Source organism: Myodes glareolus, chromosome 5, assembly GCF_982192425.1.
Source record: "Myodes glareolus chromosome 5, mMyoGla1.1, whole genome shotgun sequence".
Classification (NCBI taxonomy): domain Eukaryota; kingdom Metazoa; phylum Chordata; class Mammalia; order Rodentia; family Cricetidae; genus Myodes; species Myodes glareolus.
Genome location: NC_142030.1, coordinates 45,300,241 through 45,315,804, shown reverse-complemented (window position 1 = coordinate 45,315,804; position 15,564 = coordinate 45,300,241). Strand labels below are relative to the sequence as shown.

The 15,564-nt window shown below is 45.6% G+C and overlaps 1 protein-coding gene across 1 annotated transcript in view; it reads right to left on the bottom strand.

Moving 5' to 3' along the window:
• Ube2e1 (ubiquitin conjugating enzyme E2 E1) overlaps nucleotides 1-12,516 on the bottom strand; it is a 54,314-nt gene extending 41,798 nt beyond the window's left edge. Inside the window, exons 1-3 of the mRNA XM_087906282.1 lie at nucleotides 12,380-12,516; nucleotides 11,613-11,797; nucleotides 7,267-7,317 (exon numbers count right to left, since the gene is read on the bottom strand). Of these exons, the coding sequence (XP_087762408.1) occupies nucleotides 7,267-7,317; nucleotides 11,613-11,764 (203 nt within the window). The 5' untranslated portion in view covers nucleotides 11,765-11,797; nucleotides 12,380-12,516. The remainder of the gene's footprint in view (nucleotides 1-7,266; nucleotides 7,318-11,612; nucleotides 11,798-12,379) is intronic.
• Nucleotides 12,517-15,564: the final 3,048 nt, after the last annotated feature.

The following is a 15,564-nucleotide window of genomic DNA, read 5'->3' as shown; positions in this document are numbered from 1 at the left end:
GAGATAATGCAGTGGGAAGAGCAGGCAGGTGCCCGAGTTCCTGCTGACGTGTTTAGTGACAACTGTGGCAGACCCTTTCCTACCCTAAGCTGGTTTTGGTCACAGTATGTCACAGCAACAATGGCACTAACTGGACAGACGTGAAGTTTGCAGACAGTGCACCACACCACTCTCCCCGGGTCACCTGTGCCTCTGAAACATTCAAACTGAAGAGTCGGGGAAACACGCAGGGTCAGAATCAGAGACTTAAATCACTGTCTTTGCCTCTCAGGGAATTTTTAATCTACTTAATTTCCCTACTCTTACCTAAAAGCAGGCAGATTTGAGAGCTCTATAATTGATTAATAAATACAATTATACAACCAAACTACAAACATTTACTGATAGCCTACTCAGAGGCAGCAACATGCTGGACATTGTATATGACCAACAGCACGAATAACTGTGGAGAGAGACCCTGCCTCCCCTTAGCAACTTTTCCTGTTCTCTCTTGATGCTTAAAGTCACCAGTGCCCCCAAACTGAGACTTCAGCATCCAAGTTTCCTAGTTCTGCTGCTGTCTCCTCTCTTCAATCCCTACCCGCAGTACAGCAGCCAAGTAAGTCTGCTGCTTCCTACTCAACTTTATGCTACCCTTGTCTCTGTCCAAATTGACCCACAAAAATTTCATTTCCCACTCAAAAGTTTTGAAGATTCTCTAATGTAATAAAATTCAAAGGCCTAGTCTGACAGTGCAACTCAAATTTTATCTTTACAATTACATCCTCCTACTTGTTTTGCACTCTGGAGCCAAAGGCTTAGACAACCCTCCCACCCTGCCCTCTGCCGTGTGGGCAGACACTTTTCTCACTGAGCCTAGGCTTCATTCTTCACCCCAATTCCTATGCCCTCTTGAAACCTTCCCAGATGACAAAGTGTTCCAGCCATGAGCCTCACACCCAGGGCAAAGTCATCTCTCACTTTCCTGAACCTCCACAGCACAGCGCTGGCAGTTACTACCTCAACATGCACATTCCCACATTTCTTAAAACCTTTATTAGATGACGGACCACTTGAGCATAGCTCTTTTTCCTACACAGTAGCACTCAAGGTTTGTACGGAGAATATCAGCACTTTTACAAGCACCTCTAAAACCAGCATCACCTTTTAAAGGCTGTAAGAATTAAACAAAAACCAGCATCTTAACAGCAATATTGTTTTCACTGTGTCATAAAATAGTTTGTAAAGGTTGTATTTATGTGTGTTTCTGTGGAGGCCACAAGAAAACACTGGATCCCTTGGAGTAGAAATGACAGGTGGTTTTGAATCCTCCCATAAAGGCGCTGGGAACAAACTCCAGTCCTCTAAAGGGCAGCTAGACCTCTTAAGCTCCGAGTCATCATCTCTCCAGTCCCTAGTATTTTAACCATTCTAAGTATACAATTCAATGACATTGATTACATTTTTGTAATATTGATTACAATATTGTACCCTTACTGATACTATCCATCTCCAATAAGTTCATCATTCAATACAGTAATTAATGACTCCTCACCAGGTGGCAAGGCAGGAGCATCATGAATTCAAAGCTAGAATTTTGAGACAGCAAGAACTTGTCTCAAAAACAAGGGTGTGCTAGCACGAACCAGTAATCCTAGCATTGGAGGGTGGAAGCAGGAAGATTAGGAGTTCAAAATCATCCTCCACTAAACAGCAAGTTTAAGGTTAGCCTGAGCTTTGTGAGACTGTTTCAAAATAAAAGGCTGGGCTTTCCCTCCAACACTGTAAGGGAGGCAAGCTGGGCATTGGGCCTTTCAGAAGAGAAGGATATGTAGCATGATTAATAAAAACCCAGACAGAAATTGGGATTCAACCTGACGGTCGGAAAAGCAAAACAGCTAGCCACTGGCTCTTACTTCTACCTCAGTCTGAAATTGCAATCCTGCCTCCAGGTATCTCAGAAGGAGACTGTGCCTGAGAGCTGTCTCCTCTCATTTTATGTTCCTCTCTAGAGCTGGGATTAAAGGCGTGCACTGGCTATTGGGATTAAAGGTGCTTGTCACCACTACCTGGTTTGTCTGTAAGGCTGACCAGTGCGGCTGACTGTTTTACTCTCTGATCTTTAGGCAAACTTTATTTATTAAAATACAAATGAAATATCACTGCAAGGATAAGGGGGCTGAGAATTACAAGTACTGCTTGTTTTCTTTTCTTCTTTCTTAAATGACGTTGTTTCACCTCTGCTGCGGGAGTACCTTCCGCTGCTTCAGTCAATAGTCGCTGGAGCACGAGCCCACAGTGCTGCGGAGCGCCTTCCGCTCCATCAGCCAATAGCTGCTGAAATACCAGCCCACTGGGGCGTGGTATATTTCTCTTTAAAAGAAGAGCAGCAAACTCGGCTCGGCCTTTTAGTTCCAGCTCCTGCTCCCCGCTCCTGCTCCTGGCTCCTGCTCCAGCAACTAGGCTCCCTTCCTGACGGTTTATGGTGTATGTAAGTTTTACCCCCCAAAATAAATACCTCTTTAAAACATAACTGGTGTGGGATTGATTTGCCATTACACCAAGGAATTTAATCTGATTAAGGACAGCTCTTGGTGGAGAAGGTCCTAACTTAACTTTACATACTTAAGAAAAATAAAAACACTGGTCAAGGGGGCTGGAGAGATGGCTCTGAGGGTAAGAGCATTGCCTGCTCTTCCAAAGGTCCTGAGTTCAATTCCCAGCAACCACGTGGTGGCTCACAACCATCTGTAATGAGGTCTGGTGCCCTCTTCTGGCCTGCAGGTATACATGGAATGAATGCTGTATACACAATAAATAAATATTTAAAAAAAAAAACACTGGTCAAATATAACAAAATTATATAAAGAAAAATTCATTTTTACTAACCTCTTCTTGTGTTTAAAATGCTTAATGGCTCAAAAAATACTTTTACCTAAAATAACATCAACCAAAATTCTGAATTTTAGATTTCCATTTACACTAGCTAGAGACTTACTTATAATATAGGTGTTCCCACTAAATAAAACTAAAGTAGAAAGGACTTGGGCAAAATATGCCAGCTATGATGAGTAAACGTGCTGTCTAAAGACATTCATGTTCAGAATTTAAATTATAATTTAATTGACTATAGCTAGTCAGTTTAGCAAACTATGAGCCGTGAGTTGCAAATAACAGCTACAAAACTGACCCCATGGCCGAAGTTCACGAGCTGTCTAGAACTCATGATTTTCCATCCCAAAAAGAGTCAAGTTTTACGGAATCATTACAAGAATCACAGCCCATTTTTCTCCTAAAAGAATAGAGTCAATGATAGAGAAAAAAAACTTGAACAACGCATGGTAAATTGCAGAAATATTTCATTCACTATGTACACAGAGAGAAAGAGTGGTAGAGAGAGTCACACATACACAATACTAAATAGCTTGATGTTTGAAAGTAAGAATTTCATGTACATGGCAATACAAAGCAATTTATATTTTTAAAAGTCTCCGGGGCTGGAGATGGCTCAGAGACTCAGGAGAGTCTCGCTGATCTGAAGGGATCCAAATTCCATTTCCAGAGCCTATGACAGGCAGCTCAGAATCATCTCGAATTCCAGCTCCAGGAGATCAATGATTTCTCTGAACTCCATCAACCACATGCACATACACAAACCCATACTCATAAACATGCATAATTTATAAAATTACACATAATTTATAGAATTAATCTACTCAATACAAAACACAGCATTAATTATTAGCTTTTTTTGTCAGACAACATCTTTAGCAAATGAAATTCATCCAATTTTAAAGTTCTGTAACTTTGAATCCAAACTTTGCAGTCAAGTACTGAGACAAGCGAAAACAAGCACCACAGCGGTCCCCACCCCACTGAGAGGATGCTGTGTGCTACCTCATATGTTTAAGAAAGTAATGTGTCTAAATTTAAAACTGAATGCTGCTTGAAAGAAGTTCTATAAAGGGTAAACTATATCTAGAAAGGGTAAGGTATATCTAAAAAGGTATATCTACATCAGAAATTCATAAAATGAAACCCAATTATTCAGCATATCCAATATAATTTATAATGGATGAAATTACAATTTCACTAGGAACTACACTGAGTTCTCATGTGAAAAAAAATTATACCAGAAAAAATTTTAATATACACATTTAATATATCATTTAATTCATGTATCTTAATTGGAAGTCAACTTCAAAAAGTATCTAAACTAAACTATTCTGTCTCCAACAATAAAGGCCATAAATGCGGTGATTTTTGTTTGTGATCTAACAAATAAAGTTTGCCTGAGGATCAGAGTGTGGAGAGAGCCACTAATTAGCCATAGAGGTCAGGCAGTGGTGGCACACACCTTTAAGCCCAGCGCTAGGGAGACAGAGGCCACCCTGAGCTACACTAGACTGATCCAGTCTCAAAGAGAAACACAGCCCAGTGGTGGTGGCTCATATCTTTAATCCTAGTATTTGGGAATCACACGCCTTTTATCTCAACAGGAAGGGATATGGTTGGGCAGAGAGGAATATAAGGCGGGAGGAGAAAGGAACTCAAGGCATTCAGTCTGAGCACTTGTAAAGACAGGATACCCAATTTGTTCTAAAGATTTCATAGAGGTAAGAACTAGTGGCTGGCACCTCCGATTCTCTAATCTTTCAGCTTTTACCCCCTAATATCTGGGTTTTTATGATTAAGACCAATTAGATTCATGCTACACATCAAGATAGTAAATACTTAATACAGAGGAGCAGGTGAGATGGCTCAACAGGTAAAGGTACTTGCCCTAAACCTGATAACCTGAGTTCAATCCCTAAGATCTACATGGTAGGATTACTGCAAATTATCCTCTGACATCCATATACATGCTGTGGCCCATGTGCACCCTCATGTATAAACACATGAATAAATGTTATTTTAAAAATTGGTTTTAAATCTCATACAGGTAGCATCACAAAATATAAGACCAAACTTAGACAAGAGCCCAGGACAGAAAGTAAAGCACAACACAGGTGGTAAGACAGGAAAGCAACAACAGAAACTCAAACTCAGATCACTTAAAACAGCAGTTCTCAACCTGTGGGTCAAGACTCCTTCGGGGGGAATCAAACAAACCTTTTACAGGGGTTGCATATCAGATATTTACATTATTATAACAGTGGCAAAACTACAGTTATGAAGTAGCAACAAAAATAACTTTATGGCTTGGGGGGGTCACTCACCCCAACATGGAGAACTGTGCAGAATTAAGGAGCTTGAGAACCACGGAGCTGAAAGCCTAGTGGGATATCTCCAGGAAGTAAAGCAGTTGTGGTTTTCAAAAGACTGCATGTATGTGTGTGTGTATTTTTTTTTCTCAAAATAAAGATACCTAGTATGTTCTTGGAAATTGCACTCTTCCCAAAATGTTAAGTGCTGTAAGAGTTGTCACCCACCATCCAGGGGACCATCCCCAGCCATAGGTAATGCTCAGAGGGCTCGCTGGAAGGGGTGATGATGAGGAATTTACAAAGAGAAGATGGCCTTCACGCTTCAGAAGCACAAGCCTCTCACAGATGACCCCTGCCGCTGTGACAAGAGCTCAAGTGCCTACCCTGCTTCCGCAGAGCAATCTCAGGAGACCTCCCAACTGTTTACAGACTTGTTCACAAGAAAGCCATTGCGTTTTAATAAATGATGCTAGCTTTGAAGCCATGATTTCTAACTTGATCAGCTCTGTGAACTCACAAGAGACACGCACACGGGAGACAACACCAGCAGCAGTGGCAGCTACAGCTCAGGCCTACCGCAGGGAACATCCATGACTCCACACAAACCACCTAGGGACGCTCAGGCCTTCATCTAAACAGCTCTTACTGTTTCTCCACTTTCTCGACCATTGAAAAGATTATTGGCTACAAAAGAAATCCTAGAGAATAATTAGCGGCTCAGTTAAAGAACACAGTTTAAAAGTATCTTACTGAGAATGCAGCTCCGTTGGTAGAGTGCACACGTGAAGTGCAGAGTTTAGCCTGGCATAAAGCCAGTACGGTAGCTCACACATGTAATGCCAGCACTGGGGACAAGGCAGACAGGAGGATTAGAAACTTGTGGTCATCCTCAGCTACACATCAAGTTTGAGACAATGTCTCAAGGGAAAAATACCAAGAAGGACCTGATACTCAAAATGACTTTCTTACAAATCAGAACAAAATTTTAAAAAGTATTACAAATTTGAGCAACACTAAGAACAAATTCATACAAAATAGAATCACGAGGGTGGGCCAGACAGCTCAGTGGGGAAGACGCTTACAGCTCAAGCGTGGCGACCTGAGGAGAGACGGACTCCACAAAGCTGTCTGTAAGCTCCACATGCACACGTCATGCAGTCACACACACAGAACAGTAACAGTCAACAAAACAGCAACACGAAATTTTGTTTTTAAGTCACCAATCACAGTTTTAAAACACGAGTGTTTTAAAAGCAAAATACTTTACTTAGCTTCCATCCTGAATGTCTGCGCATGCTCACTGTGTACATCTAGCAAGTATTCGCCAGTAACTTCTACCAGCAAATTTAAAGCCCAAAGAAAGCGTGCCTTCCATTCAAGGATGATCTTGGTTTTACTAAAGTTTTTGGTTCTTCATGATTCACTATCAATTTACACAAAGCATCACAACTTCTTTCCACTTTGACTCAAAGATGCAAAAAGAAAGCCAAGTGGTCAGCACACCCTTTGGAAGCTGGCTAGTTTTCACACCAAAACGTACACAAATATACTCAGTCTGTATTACACAACAGCCAACAAAACATCACCTTTTAAGGGTTTAAATTTATAATTTAAAACAAAACTATTCTGTTAAAGCCACAAGTTATTTCCTGAATTGCTTTGCCAAAAGTCCAACACAAAATTACAAGAGTACGTCTGAGGATCTGGTGTTTCTTTTCCCGCCAAGCTCCAGCATGTCACACCTGTAATGAGGTTATTCCAGCAGAGCAATTTCTAGACCAAATTTCTAAAGGCTGACATCACTCACAGCCAGCTTACAAAAGGGGTACTCCTTCACCTTAACTTTGCAGTTTGTTTCATATACACGAGCGCCCACATCGTGTAACTCTAATACTTCTCAACAGTTCTGAGCTTGTTGCACACCACACCCACAGCATACATATATATTTCCTTGGATATTTGGTGTGAGCACCAGACACTCACAGACCATAGAAGAGAAGCAAAATTCTATAACAGAAAAGAAAACGTGAGACAGAAGTTAGGAGAATTTTAAGAAGACAACACTCCATAGGCAACTCACCTGCAGTTTGGTGGAGGGTCTAAAGTGATGTCTGCCAGCTCCTTCTGGATCCTGGGAGATCAGGAAACAGAAAGTTAGTTTGAGGCCCCTCCCAGAACCAGGTCTGCAGCCCACCTTACTCTATCCACTGAGGGAGAGGCAACCCAGGGCTCCCAGGCTGGGGAGACCTTCCAGTGCAGGGCAAAACTCTAGGTCTCTCCCACCCTTGACAGCATCAGGCTTTCAATACTGCCAAGCACACTAGGGCAGTTGTGCTGGGTGTTTTCTACCTAAGAATAGTTGTCGTCCCCCCTCCACCTTGGCCAGGACCACTTGGTCCCCTAAACTCGGTGACTCTGCATGCAGGCCCCACCCCTAGAGCAGGCCCACAACTGAGTCTCCCAGCAGACCCTGACCAGCACCCCTCCTCAGGTAGGGACACCTCCCCTAGGCCTGGACCTCGCAGACCAGCACAGCGCCCCCCGCAGGCCGGGACCTCGCAGACCAGCACAGCGCCCCCCGTAGGCCCGCACCCACACACCAGCACAGCGCCCCCCGCAGGCCGGTACTTTTCAGGCCCGGAGCTGCACCAGGAGCAGTGACCTCCCAGCACAGCCAATATGGCCGCCCGGGGCCCTAGTGACCGCCACCGGTGAGGGTGGAGCGGTCCAGGAAGTGCTCGGTGGAGCTGAGGGCTGCGGAACCCTGGCTGCCCCGCACAGGTGCACTGCCACCTGCGCCCACGGCGCGCCTGCCCGCTCCCAGCCCCGAACTTCCCGGTACCTGGCCGCGGGCTCGCCCGGCCTCCCGGCACCTCCGCACCTCACAAAGAGCCCATCCCCCAGCCTGAGGCCGAAGCCACTGACAGTTCACACCACACCGAGCCGGCCTTTGTCTTCTGCTTACCTTGGCGCTTAGGGCACCAATGGAAACGACAAACTTTGGGGCCTTAAGCTGCTTCTCCTAAAGGGAAACTATTTTTATAACTTCTTCTCCTACCAGGTTGTTACAACTTAAAAAAATCCACCAAGGCAGCTCGGTAGTAAAAATAAGGCCAACACACTCGGTAATCTGAATGACAATGGATGTTTTTCCCTTTCCCAAGAAAGTTCTCCGGGAGTAGGAAGAGGCTAGCTATAACGCGCTGACATTTTTAGCAGGCACTTCTTCCACGTGAAAAGGAAAAATAAATTGAGTAGTGACTGAGGAAGTTCTTCAAACTTTCCTATTGAGGGGGCTTCCGGTCCGTACAAGTGGGATCCAGTTTAGAACACCCAGTCTCTATGACATCTATTGGTGCCCTGCTGAATTCTACAGCTCCCAGTAAGCATTTCAGTCCCTAGACATCTGCATCTGCTTCGTTCACATCAGGATGTCAGACTAAAGTCCGGAGCACCAGTTTCCAGACTCTTGCACCTATTGGAATTGACCATTTTCAGATTTGTCAGAAAGCAAACATGTCCTCCTTCGGAGCTGTAAAGACAGCTGCTCCTTTAGGACTTAGACGCTGAAATGCCATGGCTGGTGAGATGGCTCAGCAGCCAAAGGTGCCTGCCAGCATACGTGCTGACCCCAGTTCAATTCCTACACATGGAAGGAGGGCTGACTCCAGCAATTTGGCCTCTGACCTTCACATGTGCCCTGACATGCCTAAACAAACATACCACACGAATACACACAAATTAAAATTATGATGCCACACGATTGCACACAAAACTAAAATTATGATGCGATTTTTAACAAGGGCAATACCAGGCAGTTTTACCCATTCAATCTTAATCACTACCATGTGCACCGTTCCCAGAGTGGTGATCAAAGATCTACTAGTGCATCAAAGGCCTGTCCAAGAGTGAAGCCCCACACTCCCCACTGGGGCTTTTCTCTACCCTCGGTTTAGAAACCACTTTCCACAACGAGTGAAATTCCTAAATCTGGGAGTCTAGCTTCATTTTCACAACACCTCCTGGTCCATAGGCCCCTTCCAAACCAGTGTATTTAGATGCTCTACATCTACCAATGATGTAGGGCAGGCTTGTCAAACACCGGTCCTGAGCCTCCTTTTCATTCTTTCCTAGACACCCTTTCTACTTTTTGTCTTTTGGTGCTAACCTTAGCTTTGTTTAACACAGATAGCTACTGTGTCAGCACGGTGTCTAGGAAGCTAAATGTGCTGCATTAAAAGATACATAAAACGTGTTCGTATACAGGCAAAATTATTATTTACTATTTCCCGCTTCTATTTCTACTTCCAACATTTCTTTACCAGCTCCTCCCAGATAAGCTCTCAGGCTGGCAATCAGAATGACAATGGATGTCTTCTGACAGTAGGAACTTCCCTCGGTCACCATTCAATTGGTTTTCCCTTTTACTGGGGGAAGAAATGCCATCTAAAAATGGCAGTGCTTGGTACATTATAGCTGGCTTCTTCCTACCCTCCAAAAACATCTATTGTCATTCAGATTGCTGAGCCTGAACTACAGGAGACCCTGACTACAGGAGAGCCTGTCTCCAACTCAAGTATGTGTAGTCAAGGATGACTTTGAGTTGATCCTCCTGCCTGGCAGAGCCCTGGGATTACAAGTCTGTGTTACAATGCCTGACGGTGCTGGGGACTGAGTCCAGGGCTTCATGCATGATAGTCCAGCATACTACCATCTCAGCTACCAAACAGTTTATTTTTTGTTTGGCATTTTGTTTTGGAGATGGTGTTCCTATCTATACTCAGACCTCCTGGAACTCTCTATGCACAACAGGCTGACTTTGAACTCACCTGAGATCTACCTGCCTGTTTCTGTTTCCAAGGGCGGAGTTGACAAAAGGCCTGGACTACCATGCCCAGAACAAGTTTTTTACTTCCTTAGCATAAAAAGGCAAACTGTATCCATGGGGAAATCCAATTATTTATACTGACAAAAAAAGCAAATGACATTTAATACCTGTCCATTTCCCTTCCAGTGTAGTCACAAACACACCAAGGGCCTTCTAACACAATGCAAAAGCTCCACTGACCTAAGGGGCAGCTCAGAAGCTGAATGAGTGAGGATGGAGAGCTTAGAAGTGCTGGGGGAGAGAAGGACCATCCTTAGCAATAAGGGCAGAACTCAGGCTCCCAGAGGTTTCACCTGGGTTAAATCAAAAGAGCCAGTCAAGACTCTGAAGAGCCCGAGATACAATCAAACCAACCCTCTGAAAACACGAACAATTTTACCAAGGCATCTCAATCCCCTCTCAAGACCTGAACGCTGACTATTTAGATGGGCTAAAGTCACCCCACCAGCCAGTCAGATCACTAAAACAGCTCACCAAGCCTGTGAGTTTCAGGGAGAATGACAGAACCAACTGTCAATCTCTGAGTTCCAGTCACACTGCTCAACAGAGAGAGCCAAAACCACTTAGATGCCCCATTTCATCTTAAATTCTTTCAAGAATGATATCCCCCAACCTAGCCCACAGTTTCCGTTCTTGACTATGGTCAACTATCTCAATGAAAAGAGATGGATTGATGAAAGGCTGTCAGGGGATTCCCAGGTACCTGCTAGAGATGATTCACACTACAGGGATCAAAGAGTGTTACTTAAGGTGGACAGAGGCGAAGCATCCACCTGCCTTTTTACACTGGATGTAGTGTCCTAGCGACCAGGAAAGCTGAGGCAGAAGTTGTGCTGTGAGTTCAAGGCCAGTCTGGGCTAAGGAATAAGACCCTGTCTAAAAACACAACAACAAAGTCTCCCCCAAAAGGATCAAACACAAGTTCTTAAACAGAAAAAAATAAACAAAAAAACCCTATCCCCCTCAAAATAGCTGAAATAATCATTTTACATTTACTGATTCATTCATCTGCCCCAAACCGGAAAAGGCTCCTCAAATTCCACCAGAAAACACCACCTCAATTTCTTAACCACTAATGGGAGCTGGTTATTCCTTAAGCAAGTTACGGAGGAAAAAACTCTATTCAGAAAACATCACGCCTGCAACAGGTGAGGAAGAGACACGGTCAGAATGCACTGAGAGTTCCCAGGAAGGTCTCCTTAATTATGAAGGAGGATGACAGCCTCCGGGAAGTCGCAGATTCGTGATTACTAGGAAGAGGACTCTGAAATCACAATCAGACTCACTCATAAAAGTAATGAGGATTCTTGAAACTTCAACAAGGCATGGACGAGGCCAGCCAGAACTCCTGCATATGGACGAGGAAGGGTACTAACAAAACCAGAAACAGCAAGCAGCAGAGAAAACAGGTGGGGCTCCCATGCCCCATTTTCCTGCCCGAGAACACAGGAGAACGTTGTCGTTGAAGCCACCCTCCCTGACATGCAGCACGAGGCAACTGGGAAGCTAGGACGCCTGTAGGGAAGGGAGTGGGGTACCTCTTGGCGCTGGTGGAGAGGAGCTTCGAGTTTTTGCTCATGCTGACTTTACTCTCCTTCTTCTTGGGGGTGCTGGCTTCTTTCTCGGTTTGCTGGTTGGAGGACGAAGATGAAGAGGAGCTGGTGCTGGCCCTCGAATCGTCATCCGACATAGCGAACCCCCCACCCCACCCCGCGAACGGCCCCTGCAGGGGGAGGAAACAAAACAGAAACACAGACCATGCAGGCGCCGCAAAGAGGGAACTCCGCTGTCAGGAGGGCGCGGGCCGGGCCGCCCCCGCCGCCCTGCAGAGGATCGGGGCCCACCGCCACACCGGCCGAAGGGACGCGGGGGCCGCGATCGCGCGGGGGGGGGGGGGCGGGCGGCCCGGGGAGGGCCGGGAGCCGCCGCCGCGGTCCCCGAGGCCTCCCGGCGTCCGCTCGAGTTCGGCGAGGTCGGGACTAGCCGAGCCGGGAGAGTGGGTGAGGAAGCCGAGCGTGGGCCGCGTGGGCCGCGGGGGACACGGCGCCCGGCCAGGCCCGGCCACGCGGGGCTGCGCTCGCACAATGCGCCCCGGGCGGGCGGGTCCCCGCGGGGGGACCGGGCCGCGCTGACAGTTCGCGCGGTCCCCGCCGCCCCAGCCCCACCGCCCCATCCCCTCCGCCTGGGCCCTCGGCGCCCCCGGCCCGGCCCTTGCTGCCCCGCGGCCCGCCCGTGCCCGCCCGCCCCCGGCCCCGCGGCCCCAGGCCCCGCTCGCCCGCCCGCCCGCCCCGGGGGCCCCCCGCACCTCTCTTTGTGTCTGGCTGCTCCGTGCCGCCGCGGCGGCTGCTGCTGCGGCTGCGGCTGGGCCTGGCCACTCGTGTCTCGCTCTCGCTGGGAGAGAAGCGGAAGTGCAGCAACAGCAACTATTAACCAGGCAATGGCTTCCCCGGCCGCACACGCTCCGCGCCACTCCTCCTCTCTGCCCCGCCCCGCGCCCCTCCCCCGCCGCACCTGGGGGCAGCGGCCGGGAGCCCCGAGCGACCCCGGAGGGGCTTGGGGGAACCCGAGCCGGGCGGAGCCGCGGGAGCCGGGCCGGATGGGGGGTGCCGGGGAGAGTGGGGGAAGGTCTCCCCCAGTGGGGCTTTAGGAAAGGGCTGGGGGGTGGGGATGAGGTGGCCGGTGTGGGGGGGAAAGATGGTACTCTCCTGGCGAGGACTTTGACTCCTCCTCAAAAGTGATCGGTTTAAAGAAAAAGAAAGAAAAAAAAATTTAAAAAATCCCCTAACAGTGTTTTCCTTTGGGCTGACACTTGTTTCTCCCTCTGGCAATTTACTTGCTGGGAGCAGAGGTCACGCCTGTGAGAAAAATCCCAGAATCGGTTTCTGTTCAGGACACCAGGCGTGAGCAATTTACAACATTAGATACACCCCTTCACTTGTTATAGAAAAGGATGTGGATTTTTTTTTTCTTTTTTTCCACTGTATGCGATTGGAGTTCGTGACAGGTAGCTGCGATCTGTAACCGGGCTTGGAAATTGTAAAGTCACTGAGACTAAACCTTAAACCGCTGGTTTTGACAGGATTTGGAATTCTTAAATTAGGTATAAAGTCTGTGTTTTAGAAATTGAGGAGAAAGTTCTAGAAAGCACCTTACGCACTTTTTGCTCCAATACGATGCTATTCAAACAATGTTTTTAGAATAATCACACGGTAATGTCACAAAAGTTTTCCTTTCATGGCACTGTACCAAAACTTATTTTTAAAAAACATTCCACCATTAAATTAGGACTTAGTTTCTTACCTGTTTGTCGTTTGCCCTGAAGGTAAAAACAGATCCCTATAGTTCATGTATAAGGTGCCACAGACACAAGATCCTAGGCACTGCCCAGACTATCACACTCAGATTTCCACGGTCCACTTTAAATGAACTCACTCAAATGGTCATTGCTTCCCAAGGCAATAGTGTCTTCAGGTACCGTAACACAGGATAGAAAGAAAGCTCGTGGCATATCCAGTATCCAGGAGAGCAGACAGTCTCACTATCCGGCTAAACCCCTCTAGCCTTCAATTTGAAACTCCAGCTGTGTTGAGATTCATAAAGTAATAGTGCATTTTATTTACCCAGACTTTAAGGAAACCTGTATCTCATAAGAGTCGTCTTCAAACTGTGTGTAAAATCACGGGTGAGACTTCGACGGGTTATGATTTGAACCTCCTGTCTGCAGGAAGAGCTGTTCCTCCACTACCCAAAGCATATGCATTTTGAAGAAATCCCCACTTGTGTTTGCTTTTGTATGTGCTGGTAGAGTTTACAGATGATGATAACATTGGTAGGTCATGGTGGTTCAAGTGACCCTGCACTTGGCAGGCAGACGCAAGTAGACCTCTATGAGTTTAAGGTCAGTCTAGTCTATATAGTAAGTTCCAGGCCATCCATAGGTACATATTGAGATCTTGTCTCTAAAAAAAAATCACAGAAAGCTAGAAATTAGTAAAAGAAGATAGCCATGCACTCAGAATATTCTGAAGTAAAGATTATTATTTATTTTTTTAAAAAAATTATTTTAAAAACTGTTATGTGTATGTAGATCAGGCTGACCTTGAACTCACAAAGATCTTCCTGTCTCTTCCTCCTAAGTATTGGAATTAAAGACATGCACCACCATATCCAGCTTCTAGCTTTTCTGCTTTTTCTTTCGACAGTTTTGTAAATTGAGCCCAGAGCCTTAACACAAGTTGGACAAGTTCTCTACACCCTTACTAGATTGACTGATGTACTTAGCTACAAGGCCTGAGTACCTAAACTGACCTCTCTGGCCTCAGTTTCATCATGTATAAAAAGGCAAGAATACTCACATCATATTGACAGGTGGGATTAAATGCCTATTTATAAAAAAACATGGTCGATTAACTATTTTGCAAACAATTGAGTAATTCCACCCTGGGCCTGCTTCTAGGATCTTTCAGAGCTAGAGTTGATGACAAGTAGTTTGTTAAAAAAAAAAAAAAAAAAAAAGCAAACAAAAACCTCATAGTCAGAAGGTCAAGGCCATGTCTTGAGTTTAAGGACACCTTGGGTTACAGGTGCCCAGGCTGTCCCAAAATAAACAGATGAAGCTTAGAAAGAAAGAAATCATTTCGGAGAAAAGCAGAGCTGAGGAATGAGGCTGTTCACTCCCAGAGGAGTCGAGACTACATTCTAGCTTACACTCATGTTTCTGTTGAAGAAATGAAGGTGGAGAAAGCTTATGGATTTTTTTTTAAACCTTTGTTTTTGTTTTTGATTTTTAGTTTCTGGAGGTAGGGTTTCTTCATGTAGCCTTGGCTGTACTGGAACTAGCTTTGTAGACCAGGCTTGCCTTGATCTCATAGAGATCTACCTGTCTCTGCCTCCAGAGTGCTGAGATTAAAGATATGTATCACCACGGCCCAGCTAAGCCCATGGGTCTCATTCAGGATCGTGCAGTAAATACAAAACTGATGCTTTGCCATCCACACGTGACCTTGTCAGTTCCGGCAGTATTGGTGTGGAAGAAAGACCTCAGTTATAGTAAAGAAAAAGTATTAAATAAAACAGAGCTCTGAGAATATTTTCAAGAATGCACTAGCTGGGCAGTGGTGCAAGCCTTTAATCCCAGCACTCGGGAGGCAGAGGCAGGCAGATCTTTGTGAGTTCAAGGTCAGCCTGGTCTACAAGAGCTATTTCCAGGACAGGTTCCAAAGCTACAGAGAAACCCTGTCTCGAAAAACCAAAAAAAAAAAAAAAAAAAAAAAGAAAGAAAAAAAAAAGAAAAATGTATTCATTAGCAATACCAACCAAGAGAGCTGAGAAAGTGGGGGGATGGGAGCACAGTGTCCTCTGTTCACATTGTCTATTCCGAGGATAATCATTATTCATTCTACGTTTATGGATATGTTTCCATGTTTTCTTTGTAAAATAATAATAACCATTATCTCCTTACTTCCCCATTCCCAGTTTCCCCAGAGGTAG